This window comes from Procambarus clarkii, chromosome 10, assembly GCF_040958095.1.
Source record: "Procambarus clarkii isolate CNS0578487 chromosome 10, FALCON_Pclarkii_2.0, whole genome shotgun sequence".
Taxonomy (NCBI): domain Eukaryota; kingdom Metazoa; phylum Arthropoda; class Malacostraca; order Decapoda; family Cambaridae; genus Procambarus; species Procambarus clarkii.
In genome coordinates this window covers 38,716,786-38,736,539 of record NC_091159.1, presented here as the reverse complement: position 1 = coordinate 38,736,539, position 19,754 = coordinate 38,716,786, and the positions used below count along the sequence as shown (strand labels likewise).

Genomic DNA, 19,754 nt, shown 5'->3' with positions numbered 1-19,754 from the left:
TCCTACCCGACGATGATAATTCTTCTACCCCGAACATGTTGTCTGTTGGGTTGGTGATCTTTACAATGCTGAGTCCTGTGAGCTTTTCTCTCGCTGGGTTTAGAACACTTGATGGATTTCACCTAGTCCAGCCCATCCTCATAAACAAAGGCCGAAGTCCATTCCATGCACCTGCCAAACCCCGTTTTAATTAAAAACTGTTTACACACACGACTCACAACTGATGACGTCCGAACACTTCCGGAACAAGTGCTTCGCTGACGACTTGTTCGACCCATAACGCTGTAAATGCTTCACCCACGTACTGCAAATTCATATAATTACCAACAAAACTTAAACACCTAACTTAACCAATGTCTAAATATGCACAGCATGCTAATATATACTAATTGTTTATATTTGAGAAAATTCCTATTTTGAATGAACATATTTAAATTAATGAATGCGTCTTTGGGGTCGACCACTGGATGGAATGGGCTTGGTCAGAGGATAAGTTGCCTAGTCAGAGGCTTTCTAGGCAGCTGTCATTTTATAGGATCTGTTTGCCCATGTGAAGCATTCGATGCATATTGATCAGCTGGAAGCCCTATAGTGTTGATTTCCACCTGTAGGTACAGTTCAACCTGCTTTTGGTCTTATTCATCCACCCCCACCTAGGTCCTGCTCTAAAGCATCTGAGGGTTTTGGAGTTGGATAGAGGCTTAGCCCAGCCTTCCCCAGTTGTCCCTTCCACGTTAGTAGTAGTTTTCAGGTCCTACTGGGAATTTGAGCCATGTATAAGTTGGATCACTCGACTGCTCTCCCTCAGGTTTATTTCCAGGTTATCTTGAGATGATTTCGGGGCTTTAGTGTCCCCGCGGCCCGGTCCTCGACCAGGCCTCCACCCCCAGGAAGCAGCCCGTGACAGCTGACTAACTCCCAGGTACCTATTTACTGCTAGGTAACAGGGCATTCAGGGTGAAAGAAACTTTGCCCATTTGTTTCTGCTTCGTGCGGGAATCGAACCCGCGCCACAGAATTACGAGTCCTGCGCGCTATCCACCAGGCTACGAGGATCCAGGATCCCATTAGGAGACTTGTGACTGCTTTATCATTTTTTTTTTAAGTTTCCATCATCTTGCACTGTAATGCATTTTGCCATTACACTGAAAGGTTGCTTCTCCAGTATGACCGATAACAGAATGCCAGACTAATTCCGTGGCAAATTGTCTGAGCAGCACTACAGAAAAATTGGCTACTTAAAGGAAACCATCTATGTATGTCAAGTATCGGGCCCAAGTACAATGATTTCACCAATATTCAGTCATTCTGGACCCGATGAGGATTTACATGAAATCCAAATTTTGGTAATAATGTTTATGTATACAGTACCTAGATAATTATATATTCACAAAATTCAAATTTTACCTTTTTGAAGCATAAGCTAACAAAGGCAGCAAAATTAATGTGTGCTAAATGTCTGGTCACCCTGAACTAGCCCCAATATTTCTCTATTCTCATGGTGAATTTCATTCTCTGCTATATATTAGTTTTTTTTTAAACTACAGTGCTTCATAAGTAAACGGCATCATCTGAACCCCCATGTTTACCAATTTATTCACAAGCTATATGACTGCTTGTCAATACTAGTGCCAATGCCATGCTTCTTTGCCAGCTACCTACCCAGCCCCAATCATGTTTACCTAATAACTATGCCTTCTTGTACACTGTTCAAGTTCCTTTTATGCTGTATTGTACCCATACATACTCCTATTGCAGCAAGACATTAATTAAACTCTTAATATTAAACATTGGAAGGAAAGCTGGTGAAAATGTCTAGGCATAGGGGCAACTGACCTCCCAAAGCTCAATGTAAAAAAATAATCGTTAGTATATTCTTTAGCACAGCACATGTTCAGTAAAATATTTATAAATATAAATGCAATGTTTTGAATATTTATAAGTAAAAAATAAGCAAAAATAAGAAAAGTTATGACAATTTCTTTAAATAAATCTACCATCTGGATTTTCACAGTATTTCTCCAAAATCCAGATTTTAGTTAAGTTTGGAAGAAAGATCCTGTAGGCAGATTCTAGAGTTGCAACCCCTTTGGTTTTTGGACATGGGTGAAGGAGGAAATAGCGCCATTCTCAAAAAGATTGAAAACCACAAATTCAAGTGGTGCTGCAACTCAAAGCTGTATGGTCATGAAAATAGTTTCTTCTGAATTCGTTACAGAAAGCTCAAAAGGTATCTATTTTAATTTTATTCACCAATACATTTAGTGTTCAATGGCCATTTAAGTCCTAAATATGTTCAGGATTGTTGAAAACACCACTGTGGTTAGCATACAACCCGAGCTCTTCAGTGTCAGTCTAGTCCAAGGGTGTCCTGGGACTAAACATTTCAGAACCTGCTACATCCCGAGGGAGGAGTCATGTCATGCTGGCCAAGCTCCACCCGTTGCGTTGCATCGCTGAAGCCTTGCATATGTCCAGCTTCCAAAACTTCCTCTTCAGTATTATTTATGAGAATATAAATCCAAATTTAGTCATGTACCAATTATGTGGCCATAAAATGGGTCTCATACCACATCTAACTGCCTTGTAAACAGCATTTAACCTCACAACCCAAAGATAATGTTAATGGCAATATTTATTGTAATATGCTAAGTGACTTTTCCAAATTTTTACCATGAATTGCACAGTACCTGTATAGTATTCACAAAGTGTCCAATCAAATTTATACTAGAATATGGACAATATGGCAAATAATTCATGCACAACCCCCCCCCCTAAAGTATTATCTTAACTTAAGCCTCCATACTTCGTATTAACCCTCAACTGAAACAAAATCCCAAACAAGCCAAAGCTTTGTTTTCAAGTCCTTGAAATTGCCTCCACTTCATTCTTTTCACATTTTATTTGGATAGTTTAACTGTGAATGCTCTGCAAGCAATTAAATTTTATAAACTTATTATTTTATGAATTGTATACCTTCCAGTTCCACAACTGTCATAATCTGACACGTCTTTAAAGTAAGATAACCCGTCTAATATTCAATGTTTTGGTCAACAAGTTAACATACGAATAATATATGTTGTTAAATTAAATATTTATTCCAATCAAAATATTTAGACACTATATCAATAATAAATTTTTTCCTTGCTTCTTATATTTGCTTGCACAAAAAATATAGCATTTGTTCCAACCTTAAAATATTCACTAACACATTATAACAGTAATTTCTAGGGCAGCCTTAGGATAACAGCATAGAAATCATTAAGCACAAATTAAGTTTTATTACACTTAAAGAGCATATGAAGTCAGAAAACCACCTTTTATCTAGTATCCTTATATGGAAATTTGCCTGCTCAAGTTTAACAGTACCAAGGAAAGGACATCAGTATTTTGGTAATATATTTTATGAAATTCAGGTTTTGAAACAATGACAAAACATATGACATCAAAGTTGATTAACTGATACAGTAGCTCCACATCAATTCTATGCCAACGGGAATGTTCCAACAAAAGTAAACTTTCAAGTGTCTGTCCTACCTCCTAAACGGACCTTTGATTTTGTTTGTTTAAAGAGACCAAGCAAAGTGCACCAATTCTAACACAGATGTGAGCTGCAAACATTCCAATAAATAAAAGTCCCTACCTTAAACTGAGAACAATTATAAAATCTGATTAACTGAACAATAAAGATTGAGAACAGAATAAAATTTGATGTATCTTTTGTTGCTTTCTTTGAAGAGCACATACGAGACTTTTACACCAGTATAAAGGCATTACACTCGGTCAAGCATCATACGGGGGCCCAAGTCCTAATAATTAAGTTCCCGCTCTGCAATAAGACTCGAGAACACTGGGCTCCAATATGACTTGACCTCAGGCTTTAAAGTCAATACTGCAGACTGGACAGACAGCAAGGCTCGTTCTCCTCCGTTCACCACTATTAAAATCATTCACACATTGCTGACACAGGTGAGGTAACATCATTGCTGCACTGTCCAGCCCATAACTTGTTCACTCTGCATTTTCTCAGGCGCCATCCACCCGCCGCCTGAATTCATGCTAAATTTTTGCAGGATATCGCCCACAAAACTTACATATTCACAGTGTTTGTTACACTGAATAACTTTTCTAAACCATTTTCCATTATGATGATAGTCATTTGTCATCACTTGTTTTCTGTGCAGAATAGGCAACAAGAGCCTTTGGTGATCAAAGCCAGCAACCTAAATTTGATATAATCACTGCCCACTAGTTCACTTAATGTGTGTGAGCTGCTGGTGGTGTGATTAGCGATTAGCATTCTTTAGCTGGTTACTGAGCCAATCTAAACCTTCATAGAGGCCATCCCCACTTGTAGCACAAGTTGCCTGGATATACCAGTTGCGATTCCTCAGTGAATGTAGTCCCAATTTATCTGTTATTTCTGCTGCGTTCATTGCATTGGGGAGATCCTGCAAGAAAACTTCAGTTTAACAAATCTTTGTATAAAATTACAGGTGATGTAGTATTCAATTACAGAAAGCTTCATAGCATATAGGTCATGTACTTTGCCATGTAAGCCAAACAATGTAATTCAATGAAAATTAAGAGTTAATCAAATTATTCTCTAGGATACTCTAAAAAACACATCCATTCCGGCATCACTGTGCATATGCAATAAGAATCGTTACCATTATTTTCAAACTAATTGCACCAAGATTCACAACCCTGTACCTAGTTCATTATATAAATACCACCACCTTCCTTACATCTCTTACTTCCACTTGTTATAACACCACATATCACTAATCATTTCCAGTCATCTGATCTCTGATCACAAGATCACTACATCAAACTATTGCCATGATCAACTTTTGGTCCCTTCTCACATTCCACAACCACACAAACTTGTCCTTGCTTTCTGGGTTCCATGCAGGTACAAAGTTACATCTTTTCAAATCATGAATAATATGTACCATGTACTGGTATGAAAAGCTTTATAGAAAGACTATTAAACAGTAATAATAATTCATTAATAGCAATATTGCACTTAACAAGCTTGCTGCCCTCCAACTACAATAATCCAGTAATTAAAATATTATGCACTAGTGATGCCAAATTAGATTGCAAGGAATACAAATTCAGATACAAGAAAAAATAAATAATTTCATGATACCACTTGCAATGACCAATGTCCTGCAGTTATAGCATTGCAAATGTTAAGCAGAATACTGTAAAGTTCATAAAATGGAAGAATACTGACTTGCTTATTTGCAAATATGAGTAGCACAGCATCTCTGAGTTCATCTTCAGCTAACATTCGCATTAGTTCCTCTCTTGCTTCACCAATACGTTCTCGATCATTAGAATCTACTACGAAAATCAGACCCTGTGGAGAGCACAAATTTATGTTAGGCCAGAAATGAATGGTTGATACACAATTGCTTCCTTTAATAATTAAAATCGAGCACTATTTAGTGTTTAGTTGATAGTTTCTTGTATTAATTATTAGTTATAATTAACAGGTTAACATTTCACATATACATTGGAAACAGATTGAACTTTGAATTAAATGGGCAAAGGATTTTCCCCATTCACAAAATTGGTTATAAAAATAAGATGTGGTAAAAATCACATTTGCTGAACTAGCAAGCTGTTAGGTAAACAAAAACCTAACCTAGCAGGGTTAGCACACATTGCTAGCCAACAAATACTAGAGGGGCACCTACTTTCAAAACTTGCCTGCAAAGTAGTTAGAAGGAGCAGTATAACACCTACTTTGGCCAGAACCCTGAGAAAAATGTAGGAACAAGAGGCAAACTGCAGCCAAAATACCTAGAAAGAAGCTTCTGTTGTAACCAGCACCCTATACACTACCCTTTAAGAAAACTACCATGAAAAATGGTGAATCAAACGGTAAAGAACAGCCAAGCAGACACCTGAAGGTAATTCAAGACTGTCAACAAACTCTAAAGTACAGTCATGAAATCTGCACTTCACAAGAGAAGAGCAGAAATCTTTGCAAAGCATCTGAAGCAGATACAAAAACCATGGAGGGAATTATTAGGGAAAAGTGCCAAGCCACTATGACTATATAGCACTGGGAAGGGGTCAGGATAAGGATTTGGGATGGGACAGGGGAAAGGAATGGTGCCCAATCACATGTACAGTCGGGGATTAGGTGCCTCTAGCATTTAATTTCTCTTCCTTTAGCTGAGGAAGAGAAAGCTTAAGTATGGGAACCTTACCCATAACCTTACCCTTAAGTATGGGAACCTTAAGTATGGGAAAACATTTCCAGTGGCACAAAAAGTAGAGAACCTTGGCTGTTAGGTTCAGACTGTTCATACCTCGGACTTAACGGTCTGAGCTATGTGATCAACCACGACTGACAACCACCATTGTGGGAACCTGTAATCTATATGAAGCTGTCAAACTATCACAGGGAAGGATAGGAGCAAATATAGTTCAAACATCAAAAGAACCCTCACAAACACTAAATATTTGTGAAATTTCTTGCCAATCCAGAATACCCAAATGACAAATGCGCACACATTGCTATAAAAATAAAGGAAGTGAAAATCAACGTTATGCAGATCTATTTCTGAAGTAATGTCCAGATTTCCGAGTAAGAACTTTAATCGGTTGCACACCAGGCCAAGGGCGGCAAGTGCAGACCATAAACAGGGATCTTTAAATGCATCAAACCCCCCCCCCCCCCAATCCCCTTGTACTTTGCACCTAAAATCAGGTAGATATCTAGGTGCACATGCTCCCAAAATATTCAAAAATCTTAACACTATCGCACTCTTCGAACGACCCTGCGTCCTATTTTTCTCTCTCTAGTCTGAGCATTGGACTGTGCTGGTGTCCAATAAAAAATATTTGTATAAAATTCCTTTATTATCCAATCGACTTTGGGATAGTTTCAAAATGAGTGCCTTTAGAGTGATCACAATTTGATACCAAAATGAAAGATATAACACATTTATTCCAGAACACTGGAAAGATAACATTTGTGATGATTAGCGTCCAAAATTAAAATATTTGTTCAAGTTCCAGTTATTGCTCTATTATTATGGGAATAGTTTTAAAATAGGCGCCTTTATATTGCGAGCAATTTGATACCAAAATGAAAGACGTAACACGAAAATTGATGTTATCAAACTGAACGAGTACACACATTAGGCTGCGGTGTGCAAATTGGTGCTCGTTCACGGGTAACTTTAGGCTTTGCTGCAGGGAGTCACGCCGGGCTTTTGGACATTATATGCATACACATCTGCAGGGAATTTAATTGCGAACACAATGATACCAAAACGAACGATGTAGCACGAGAATTAAGGTGAGAAAACTGAAACGAGTACACACAATTCGGTGTCGCCGCACGCTCGCCCACACGCCAGGGGGCATGACCTCTAAAGGTGGTGGCGTGCATGCCCGAGGTGCAAAAGTGTTAATTGCTTACTAATGTTAGAGGTGTTGGGGAAAATTTTTTTTATTCATTTTAGTTTGGTCTCTAAAGGTGAGTGAGAAGAGTGAGCGAGTCCTCAAGGTGAGAAAATGCTGATTGAAGTCAAACTGAGGGATAATTTTCAATTTAACCCTTTGTAAAGGTTAATTCCCCATCACTAAGGCCTACCAGGGCCATAAAAGTCCTTGCCATTTTGCATGGCATCAATGGTCCTTGGGTGTCAATGGATCGTGATGCACCAAACATGGAACCTCAATCTTTTTATAAAGGACCAGGAAGGAAAAATTAGGGCCATCAGGATCTTTCCAAAATGGCACACACACGAAATACATGGAGTATTGGTGTGGTGCCTATGAAGAAAAACAAAATTAAAGGGGCTCAAAGACAGGTTACTAAAGGGCTCCCAACCCTTAAAAAGCTATGAGAGGCTGGGCGCAGTAAACATGCCAACCCAAACAATCAGAAAATAAGTGGTGCATAGTCATTACATACAAAATAGTAACAGACTAGAGGAAGTCAAAATGCAAAATGCAAATGACTAGAGGAAGCAAAATGGACTAGAGGAAGTTTGTTAAACCTGTAACTTCGAAAAGTCAGACTCGAGCTAAAGAACAGGTACCAGAAAAACATTAAAAGTTCTTTTACAAACAGTTTTAGATGGCTGGAGCAAGTGAGAAGTCTGCTTATGTTAAAACCATCAATATTGTTAAAGTTGTATGACAGTTGGGAAGACTTTACATTATGAGCAGCACTTTTCTTCTGTAACTACACTTTGATAATTACAGGGAATTGGGGCACAGGCCAGCCTGTCTAATTGCCAATCAAAAAATGATTTATTAAATTGCCCAAACTATGTAAGCACAGATTGCACAGGTATCTATCACTTGAGGGCAACGGTAGCAGTTTAAGAGTTATGAGTAGCTGGGATAGCATCCTGCTAAAACTGGGAGATTAAAAATGAATGTACTTTAGAAACAGCCCCTCAGGTTTTGACACTAACAACCAACCTGAGCCAGAGCACCCAATGTCTAGCCCCTTGCAACCCCTTCCTCTCCATGAGAAGAGGCCAAGTCAACTCAGGAACCCAAGGTAGAGAGAGAGGAAGGGGGGGATACTGTAAATGCCTCCCCCCCACCACCTCCCCAAAGGGATGACCTCATGACACCCAAATGTTTTGTGCATGTTCACAAAATGCTTGCCACCTTTTATAATTATACAACACTAACCTTACTTAGTAAAGCCTTCAAAGAATTGCATCAAGTCTACATAGATTTGTTTGTATATTTATGCCTCCCAACCCAATTTAAACTACTGTACTACAATCTCAACATTCAATCTTCTTACCTGGGTGTTTTGGAAGTAATGACGCCACAATGGTCGGATTTTATCCTGACCACCTACGTCCCAAACAGTGAAGCTGATGTTTTTGTATTCCACCGTTTCTACATTAAAACCTGTGAAAATAATTGTTAATTTTTATTTTATTTTTTTAATAGCTGTACATGTCCAATTTTAACAAAGGGCAAGTGAAAATATAGGAACAAGTTACACCACCACACAGAAATGGAGGGGTGCCAATGATAATGAATAGTATGGGCAATGCACAACAGACCACCACCACTTCCTTCCACTGTTACTCTATGGGCACCAGAAGTAAACTTATTTATGCCCCTAAATTAAGGGATTATGTTAATATATTCTACAACTAAACTTTTTAATACAGTATAGCATTTCCGAACACTTATTGCAGATGGTAAAACACTTGGATCTTCAAGTCCTACATAGAAACCACAAGGTGAAGCCAATTCTTGGGTACACAGTTTAAACAGCCATGTACCATAACACATACAACATTTAAACACGAGATGTTTCAAAAAATTTCAGAGTGAGACTACTGTCTCTTGCCATCAGTATGGGTGAAGAGTAAAGAGGCAGTGGGGGTAGTAGTGGTAGTAATTTCACCTCGCCTCTTGTTTAGTCAATTTAGCTTAGTCTATAAATAAATTTTGTCTGCCACTTGCTACTGTAGCGAGTAGATTATCCAATAATATACTCGCTCCAAATGCATTGTTAATATTCCTATCAACCTTTGGAGATGAATGAGGTGAGGCGTTGCCCGAGCAATACGGTGAGGAGTTGCCCGGGCATATAAGCAGCAGGATAGCAAATATTGAACCAGAGTCTACTTTCAAGTGTGGTCTAGAGCAGACACTTGCGAGATACTGTACCGACGCTCAGTGCGCTCAACTCACACCAAAGTATCACTGGTGTACTTCTGTATATTCGACCAAATATATATATAGTATCTTAGTGTCTGTGTTTATTTGTCACCATACTTTATGTAACAATAGAACCGTTACACTACCACCAGTACATAAACTGCACCAGTGTAATGTCATTAATATAAATAGTGTACATATTGCTCTGTGTTAACCGTTATAAATTATGCAGGTATTAATATTTCAAAGGCATAGAAATTGAGGCTTGGCAACATTACCACCACTGTTAGTAGTTTCACACTTTTTTTTGGCATAATAATGTTTAAGTTTGAAATTTAAGTGATTTTATCAATGCACCAAAATATTTCTAGCTTGAATGAGCAGTATTAATTTTCGCAAAGTCAGTTTCACCTGGGCAGGATCTGTTCATTAGTCTTAGTGAACAGGGGTGATTAAGAGGGGCTCGGCTGACTAGTGATTAGAAGGGCCTGACAGCCAAGTGGACAGCGCTTCAGATCCCTAGTCCTGAGGTTCCGGGTTTGATCTCCGGTGGAGGCAGAAACAAACTGGCAGTTTCTTTCACCCTGATGCCCCTTTTACCTAGCAGTAAATAGGTACCTGGGAGTTAAGACAGCTGTTACAAGCTGCTTTCTGGGGGAGGGAGGGGTGTGTGACAAAATTTGACAGTTGAGAGGCGGGCCGAAAGAGCAGAGCTCAACCCCCGCAAGCACACCTAGGTGAACTAGGTGAATAGTGTGATGAGGTAGGCAAAGCTAGAACATGCTCAAACTAGTTCATTCTAGCAGTCCAATTATACAGTGAAAGGTTAGAAATATTTAAAGCCTCAAACATACATTTGTTATTTTATTTTGATTAAGTAACTGATAAGCATAACCACACTATCTCATCACTTTCCAAGACCATATGCCATAGCTCCTTTCGAACTATTGTGTACAGGAACAGTTGCTACTATTTTCTGTAAACAATTTAGACTAACATTTTTCAAACTACTTCATGCCACATGAACTTGCCCACCTATTGCCTTCAGATGCTAAGAGACATTAAAAAGGATGGATAGCTTTCAAGTCTTGTTAACCATTTGGTAGGGATATGTAACTTATGTACAGGAAGTATTTAAATATATAAATATAAATTATATATAATGTATATATTATATATAATGTACATATTATATACTATATATAATATAATATAGTATAATATATATAAGAAAGCAGCAGCAACAAAAAAAGAAGTACAATTTCTTGCACAAATCTATAACTTATCCACAATAATCCTTACCAATAGTTGGGATTGTGGTGACAATTTCACCTAGCTTCAGCTTATACAAGATGGTAGTTTTACCAGCAGCATCCAACCCAACCATGAGAATTCTCATCTCCTTTTTGCCAAAAAGGCCTTTGAATAGATTTGCCATCAAGTTCCCCATGATGCTTTTTAGCCTGTGAAAAAAAAACAATTATTATTAAAGATATGCAATTAAAATGCAGCTATTTTTAAGGACTTGTCAAGGTAAATATTTTACACAATACTGTAGCTGTAATGTGTATAGTTGCAATGTAATGTAACAATGTTGCATTACTGTAGCATACAAATTATTTGTTACATTACAACTGCAGTACATATTTCTGAAAGTGGTTCAAGTACAAGAATACATATTGCCAAACTTCATAAAGGCTTAATGAACAACATTTGGACAAGCTTAGGGTAATGCTAATCCACAGTAGATAGTGAATAGAGAATATTACCTGGACAACTAACTTTTTTTTTTAAATCACCAAGTCTTCCTACTCCAGTCCAAATAATGCAGAGAAAAAAAATAATAATAATATACAAAGTTTCTCTACATTTACAACGACTGCTCTTTGTATTCCGAGGGTGATAATGAACTTTTGGACAAAATCCATGGAATACAATACTTAACACATGAACACTTAATTGACTTGTACTTCAAATTGACATAAGTAAAATAAGTGTTTTGAGCACAATGTGGCAAGTGGAATTTAATGAGAATAAATTGCCATATTATGTAATGTGGAATAGGATAAAATTAACTATACAATTCCTTTCCACAAAATTTGTAAGTAAACATTTTCATTCAGCAGCGATGCAGTTTGTGTCCACTAACCCTTAAACCGCTCAAAACATCAATTGCTGTGGCAAGTAACTGTCGCAGAATTGTGCACCACAGCTATGTGTGTGAGTACTGCGCAAGATTTAAAAGTCCCGCAGCTACAGTGGGTTCACATCAGCTTCTTCACTGCTATTGTAAACAAACTCCATTAAAAAAAAAATCGTGGGCAACTCGCTCGCTCTCTCTCTCTCACTCTCCCGGGTGTGAGAGCCTCGGTACTAAGTGAGCAACCAAGGCTGGCGCACGCAGCATGAGCTAACAGCACTGTTCAGCTTATGACCACAGCATCGTCTAATATAAAAATATATATGTAACCGGTATAATTCAGCGATAGTATTACAAAAGACCCCTGACTGTGATAAACATGAACAGGATTCTGATAATAGCAGGATTGTTGTGATAATTAGTGCTGTGCATTGTATGGTGGGAACAGTAATGCTGAGGGAGGGAGGGAGGGAGGTAGCTTCACCTGCTGCCTGTGGGGCCACCTGTTATTGTCAAGAATCACCACATCAGCTTGGTTCCCTATGGTGAAAAGTGCAGGTCCAGTGGAACCTCTAGTGACGAGCTGCTCCAGTTACGAGCATTTCGAATAACGAGCAAGCCGCTCACAAAATATGTCTCGACTGACAAGCTTTCGCTCGATTAACGAGTGTTCCCGATGGTTTTCGGACACCTCCAACGATTGTTACCTAGCAGTAAAATAGGTACCTGGATGTTAGTCAGCTGTCACGGGCTGCTTCCTGGGGGTGAAGGCCTGGTCGAGGACCGGGCCGCGGCGACACTAAAAAAAAGCCCCAAAATCATCTCAAGATAACAAGACTATTTTTGCCGTTTCAAAAGATGAGTTTTCCACATGATGAGCTCGGTGCCGGAACGGATTAAACGCGTTAATCAAGGAGCCACTGTACTTATATATAACGTGAGTATATAGTATAACAACAGCACAAACAATATGGCGGAGGAGGAATCTTTGTGAGAAGAGAGGCAGGATCAGCTGTGTTGCAACCTTTGTTGCTGTCTGAACTCACCATACCAGCTTAGTTGTACAGTTATGGTAAACAAAGATATGGTAAAGATACTTATATACAACATCTGAATATAGTGATTAAAAGCAAAAATGGTATGGTGGGAGGAGTGTTGGCGAGTGAGGTGAGGCGAGGGAGGGAAGGTATGCTGGCTGGTATGTGGCGGCCACTTATCGCTATGATACCAATCCAGCTTAGTGGTTTGTTATGAACAAAACATGTAGATACTTATTTATAACCTGTGTATACAGTATTTAGTTTAGCAACATTATTACGATAAATCAGTTTAAAATAAGTATTTTTATAGCTTATTAAAATTATTTCGAGGCCGTAGGGCACTGAACTATGGCGACAAAATCTAACAAAACACACATGGTGCTGTGTGTACACGGATTAGATCCCTCCACTTGCGCTGGAGTAGTGACAATAAATTTCTCAAATAGCAGATGTCTATTATATTACAGTATATTTTTTTGTTTTATTTACTGTAGTTTAGATATATAATTAGGATAATAAAGAGCTATTAAAACACCCATTTTAGAAATGATTTAATAATCTGAAACTTTCAAAGTCATGGGGGTCCCTGAACTATGACAACACAGATGAAGGAAAACCAAGCGAGGTTTACAGTACAGTTTTCCCCTTAACTATTAAGCTTCTAAAGGGTCCTGAGGATATTTACACCCCTGTACGCAAGAAAAAAATTCTAAACAATTATTTCGTCTTCTAAAAATGTTAAGTGTTCCCCGAGCATAAAAAAAAAAAAAAAAAAAATAATAGGCGACATTTTGGGCGCGATAGGCCGAGGAAGTCTGGCAAAATGTGGGCGTTGACAGAGCAGTCGTCAAAAGGCAGTCAGCGTCACCCGAACTGACAGGTGGGAGTTGCCACAGATATCACCTAATTATTTCATTTTGATTTAGTTTTTTGCAGTAATATTATTCAAGTGTGTAGTGTGATAGATTGATATAATAAAATGTGTGAATCATCACTATACTCAAAAGTATGGTGTTTCATATTAGTGATTCAATTACTGCATTACATTTATAAAACAGTTTTGCAGTTATTACACTATACAGTACACACGTTATATACAAGTATCTACACGTTTTGTTCACCACAACTGTACAATTAAGTTGATATAGTTAGTTCAGGCACTAAGACATCACTACACACAGGCAGCTGCCTCCCTCACTCACCGTTCAAGATCAGGTGCACTAAAATTTCTCACCCAACAATACTGTTTGTGGTGTTATTACACTATCTACACACATTACATATAAGTATCTACATGTTGTATGCACCGTAACTGTACACCCAAGCTTGTAGGGTGCCCAAAGAGCATAGTGGCCACCCTCTACACAGACAAGTCATGCAGACGACACCACCTCCGTCACCCAAACAGCTCCTCCCAACATAATCCTTTTGCTGTATTACACTAACACACATTATATATACAAGTATCTACATTTGTGTTCACCATAGAGAACCATTGAGCTGGTATGGTGAATGCAGACAACAGGTGACCACACAGTCGGTAAACAACGCTATCTCCCTCCCTCCCTCAGCATTACTCCTCCCACACAGCACTATTTATCAATCGGTCATTTTTATCAGTCAGGGGTCATCTGTAATACTGTCATCGCTAAATAATAGCAGTTACACATTTATTTTGCCATTTTTAGGCGCTGCTGTGGTCACAAGCTGAACAGCAATGCTGTTGGCTCATGCTGCGTGCGCCAGTCTCTTGTTGCTCCCACAGTACTGTGGCTTTCACACTGGAGAATATTACCCACGATTTTTTTTTTAAACATGGTGCCTGTTTAGAAGAGTCCTGAGGAAGCTGATGTGAACCCCGTGTAGCTGTGGGCCATTTGTATCGTGCCTGGCACCCTATGGCGTATATATATATGCCATGCACTCGGTGGGACATGTTACTCATTGCATATACTGTATATACGTCATGAGCAGTTTAAGGGTTAACGGTCTACCCTCACTCCTCGTTTCATCACAAAATGTCTAAGGAGATTTCAACACGTGTAGCTAGCACACTAGCCTTTAAATTAATTGACAAAGATAAGTGTGCCCCAAGCCAGTGAACGAAAATCATGGAAACACTATCGTTAACTTGTATGAACGGGCCAATCACTAATATAGTTTGCTTGTTGTGTGTGGCCAGTCTGGATGGTGTTTGGTTAATATGGTTTACTTGTTGTGTAGTCCATTTTTTACTTTAAAAATTTTTTTTAACTACAGTGTTTACAAAATCTAACCAAAACTTAGAAAACATTTGGAATACATGCAAGTATTTTAGATTTAGCCAAGTGGGATCCCGAGATGCCCGGAACGTTTATGGTTGGGAATGCACCAATTGGTCAAAACTGTGTATTTATAGTTTTTTCAATATTTTGCCAATCTGTGCTCCAAGCCCCTCAAGTCTGTACATTGATAAGATTCACCACCCAGTGGCTACACCAATTATTCAACTCTCCACAACATACCCAGGACATTTTATACAAAAGCCCCCACCACAATCATGCCAAAGACATTTGCAAAAGTCCTCCCCCAGGATGTTTTCAAGCTGTGGTGTAGCTTGGGTTCGGTCTTTGCTAACATTCACAAATTCTTTGCTTTTCTTGCCGAGGTTTTCATTCCTGGCCCTCTTGCATCTTAATTTCTCCATGCCTTGTCCTTTGTGCATTTTGCATCCCAATGCCCATGGAGTAATCCTATGTTTATTTTCTTTACATTGAAAAAAACTAGCAGTTCACCCAATATTCGGGCGAGGAAATCTCTTCCTTAGTTCTCACCTCGGTTATTACATGGTACGTCCAAGAAATTCTTATTGCTTCAATTTCCCCTTCAGTGTGCCAATCTACTTTTGATCCTTTTTCTAAAATTGTTATTCTATTTCTAGCATTTGATACATTTACAGATTCCTTGTTGCAAAAGACAGCTTCAAATTTTATTACAGTACAACCTCGATTCAATGAATCTCCGGCTAGTTCGCACACTTTTCAGGCCAGATTTACTCATCCGGTTCGACAAACAATAGTTCGCCGAAGCGGGGGATGTTCAGATTTGCTTACGACGTCTAGACAGTTCACAAACTGGTGGAAAACTTTCCCATACTATCACAGATTACAATTATTAATTCCTTCATATGACAAGTTGGATCACACAAGTGGACCACAAGCTTACGATGTTGGAACAGTTCACAGTGGTGGAAAATTGTCTCATTCTATCACAGACTACTATTAATAATTCCTTCATAAGATAAGTTGGATCACACAAGTAGACCACACAACAAGTGAACCATATGAACCAAACACCAGCCAAAATGGTCCATACAAGAAGTGACGCATATTAACCAAACACCAGCCAGTCGTCCACACAAGTGAATGACAAGTTTCAATGATTTTCATTCACCGATTTGTGGCACATGTATCTTTGCAAATTAATTTAAAGGCTGAAGCGTGAATAACTAGCTAATGTGTTGAAATAATCTTGTATACATTTTCTGTGATGTAACAAGATGAGTGAGGGTGGACAGATAAGGGAATACTGTACAGTAAACCTCACTTTACAGTGAGGTTTCACTCACTTTCGTCTGTTATAGTTCAGTGACCCATGACTTTGAACATTTCACATTAATAAATCATTTCTAAAACTGGTGTTTTAATAACTATCCTAATAAAACTAAACTAAATAAAACAAAAAATATACTGTAATATGATAGATATTTGCTATTTGAAAAATTATTCACGTTATTGGCGGCACAACTCCAGAACGAATGGACAGGTCTAATCCCTGTCCACACAACACCATGCTTGTTGCGTTAGATTTCGTCAACAGTTCAGTGATCTACGGCTTCGATAAAATAAAATTAATAAATTGGTTCCAAAGTATTTTTTATAGCTCTTATTACCGTAATAATGTTAAACTAAATAAATAACCCAAAAATATATAATTTGATGTAAATCAAATATTTAAGATTTATGTTACTGGATCTGGCTTAAACACCAGCCTACTGAAGGGTGTACGTATAACTCTGCGTTCATACAGCATGCACCCAGTGCCCTTAGCTTTGTCTGCGATTAACGTACAGTATTTATCCGCCGGTGGAATAATTGTGGAATTGACCATTTTTTTACTACAGCTCTTTGGTTATAAAACAAAATGTCTCGGGGGCTTACTAATAGTGCCTTATTAATGCCAAAAATGAAGCAATATTTTGCAAGAACTAGTAGCAGAAAATCAATCAACACTAGCACAGCCGTACCCAGCACTGGTACAACAGCAGCCAGCACCAGCTCAGAAGTAGCTGAACCCACAGCAGCAGCGAGCACCAGCAAAGCTGATGCAAACATCTAAAACCATCGTGTGTGGCGTAAACAGTTAGAACAAGTGTTAAATTTAAGAGCGTACACAGTGTTAAAATTAAAGTTGCAGTAATTTTAGTGTACAATAGTTTTCATAAACTGCATTGTAATACTCAAACATACAGCAGAACTACTTTTAATCAACAGTGCTAACGGCATAATGCACTACAGCACGTATTTACTGTAGAGCATTCACAACTTCACGAAACTTCAAGATAGACATAACTTCAATAAAATAAATTTATGAATTACAGCCTTTTTTAGTAGAGAAGTAATATATTAGGTACAGTATGTAATATGATAATGCATTTTTATTGCGTACAAGAAAAAAAAGTGACAAACGCCTCCTGAAACGAATCCAACGCTCCGACGAACTGGGAATCAGAAATATTACAGGAACAACCGTGGACATCTTCAAGAGGAAACTAGATCGTTTCCTTCAAGGCGTGCCGGACCAACCGGGCTGCGGTGGGTATGTGGGCCACTCCAAGCAACAGCCTGGTGGACCAAACTCTCACAAGCCTGGCCTCGGGCCGGGCTTGGGGAGTAGAACTCCCAGAACCCCATCAACCAGGTATCAACCAGGGGTTGGTCCCATATAGTACGTTGAATCGAGGTTGTACTGTACACATACATTATGGGGAAATGCGAAACAAGGAATGTTCTTACCAATTGGCATTAAAAATTTGAATAATTTAAGTTTCATACATTATAGTCTTGGGCTAGGTTCACATTGGTCAGATGCAGGGTAAGTGGGTGTAAGGCAAGCCACCATTGGCTACATGAGCAGTGTGCAGGGCAAAGTTCCTACATTACCTAGTGGTCTAGAACATGTCAGTTCTACCCATAGTTATTCTTGCCTAAGCATTAAATCTTAAAACAGATGGCTTGAAGGGGACAGAGCAAAAAATGTACAAGCACTTCGGAAACGCCCAGAAATACTTAGTCCACTCGATTCAAATTTCTAGTCATAATTTACAGAGTACAATTGCTTACATAAATGCCAATATGGCCATAAATCTAGGCGATAAATTTCACCTGTCGAAAACTTACTAGGCCTTCTGTAGTTTGTTCTTGCCCATGAACAAGAGTTTCCCCACAACATACTCTGAGAACATAAGTACAGTACTCTACAATCAGGGGGATTAAATGTCTTCCGTTCAATGCAACAATGAAAAATGTCAATTTTGACGAAAAAGCAAATGCTCGCACACTATGTCCATCCCTGGAGGAAAAGGCACCCCCACCCATACCCCTGGATTTTATACATAAAACTGCATACATCAGTCAAATTATTTCAAGTCCAAGCGAGACAAGCCAACAAATAAGGACAATAAGGAGATGCCTAGCGGCCGTGGGCGACAGGCCTGTGCCCACACTGGCTCTGACAGCTGGCTCCCACACCCTTCACCTCAAACATTATCACTTACAAAAAAATTAAAAATCTGCAAATCTGTATTTCCTAAAGCCATGACTAAGAAATACGAGAGCGAGTGTGCCAACAAGACGCCCAGGCTCCCCGGCCGACAAAGGAAATAGGATGACGAAATGACAGGAGCCTTCCACATTAACACGTCGGCAATTTTTATTAATTTTTTTTTCTCTCAATCCTTGAAGGACTCGACTCGTCGAGAGCAGAGACTGGCTTTATATAGACCTGCCCGAGCCGACGGAAGTTGTGGCCAGGAGTAAAAGGTCTCTAAGAACTGAACCGGCACACCGATAACATACACAAACATCCAGGCCAGCCCCCAACATCAATATTTTTCGACCCATCACGCCCTTAAAACCCCTAAATGTAAACTTATTCCACCCACAAGCTGACCTGCAGACACTCCCTCCCACAGCTGCTAACCCTGTACGTCACCTGGCCGCGTGGGAAGCTAGCAGTTAACTAGATATAAAGAGCTTACCAGAGTAACAAACGGTGAAAATGGCGGACACAACTGCCACTACCTGCCACGTCGCGGCGCTGACGTCACGTCACGTGACCCGCACCCTGCCGCCAGGGGGCCGCTCCCGCCCTTATAGCCTCTCACTCATACACATCTACATCATTATACAACATCCACACATTCATTTCTCTCCTCAACCGGCATGTGGGTCAAAATGAGTATATGTCAGTGAAATGAGGTTGCCCGGTGGGTAAGCTTAGTTGAGAGAAGCAGTTGTATCCAGCAGAAGCCCTGACAACACTTATACACCCGACCTATATTTCGTATATTACACACGTATACACCCTTTCTTATAGGAGTATAGTATATGCGATAACCTTATACGTGGCTGGTGTCTCCATTCGCCATTATTGTTCTTTGTAAATTCCCTATACTTAATTATATGGTCTGCGTAGTTATATATATTGTGGCCTTATTAAATAAGTTTTCTATTCTAACATATTAATTAATGTTAAACAATGTAACACCCTAAATATATATATATCGTTTATGAATAAAAATTATTAATATTATGTTAAGAAAAGGAATGGCAACAATACTAAGAATTGTTACGTTAATGTTA

General features: G+C 39.0%; 1 protein-coding gene across 5 annotated transcripts; it reads right to left on the bottom strand.

The window, feature by feature from the left end:
- Positions 1-3,261: 3,261 nt before the first annotated feature.
- Arf1 (ADP-ribosylation factor 1) lies at positions 3,262-19,289 on the bottom strand. 5 transcript variants are annotated; one of them, XM_045725985.2, is made up of 5 exons: positions 19,151-19,289; positions 10,975-11,135; positions 8,798-8,907; positions 5,243-5,368; positions 3,262-4,451 (listed from the first exon to the last, which is right to left on the bottom strand). In XM_045725985.2, the coding sequence occupies exons 2-5, from the start codon at positions 11,120-11,122 to the stop codon at positions 4,287-4,289; spliced, it is 549 nt and encodes a 182-aa protein (XP_045581941.1). In that variant the 5' UTR covers positions 11,123-11,135; positions 19,151-19,289; the 3' UTR covers positions 3,262-4,286. The 5 variants fall into 5 exon arrangements, with proteins under 5 accessions (XP_045581941.1, XP_045581952.1, XP_069177989.1 ...); XM_045725996.2 differs by lacking the exon at positions 19,151-19,289 and adding an exon at positions 19,063-19,128; XM_069321888.1 differs by lacking the exon at positions 19,151-19,289 and adding an exon at positions 19,093-19,128.
- Positions 19,290-19,754: the final 465 nt, after the last annotated feature.

Bases quoted from the DNA above. Each gene is read 5' to 3' on its own strand.
- Arf1 (XM_045725985.2), bottom strand. From the start codon at position 11,122: ATGGGGAACTTGATGGCAAATCTATTCAAAGGCCTTTTTGGCAAAAAG. The intron at 8,908-10,974 runs GTAAGGATTATT...TTATTTTCACAG, and splicing joins CACCACAATCCCAACTATTG to GTTTTAATGTAGAAACGGTG. The intron at 5,369-8,797 runs GTAAGAAGATTG...TGCTCTCCACAG, and splicing joins ATTACTTCCAAAACACCCAG to GGTCTGATTTTCGTAGTAGA.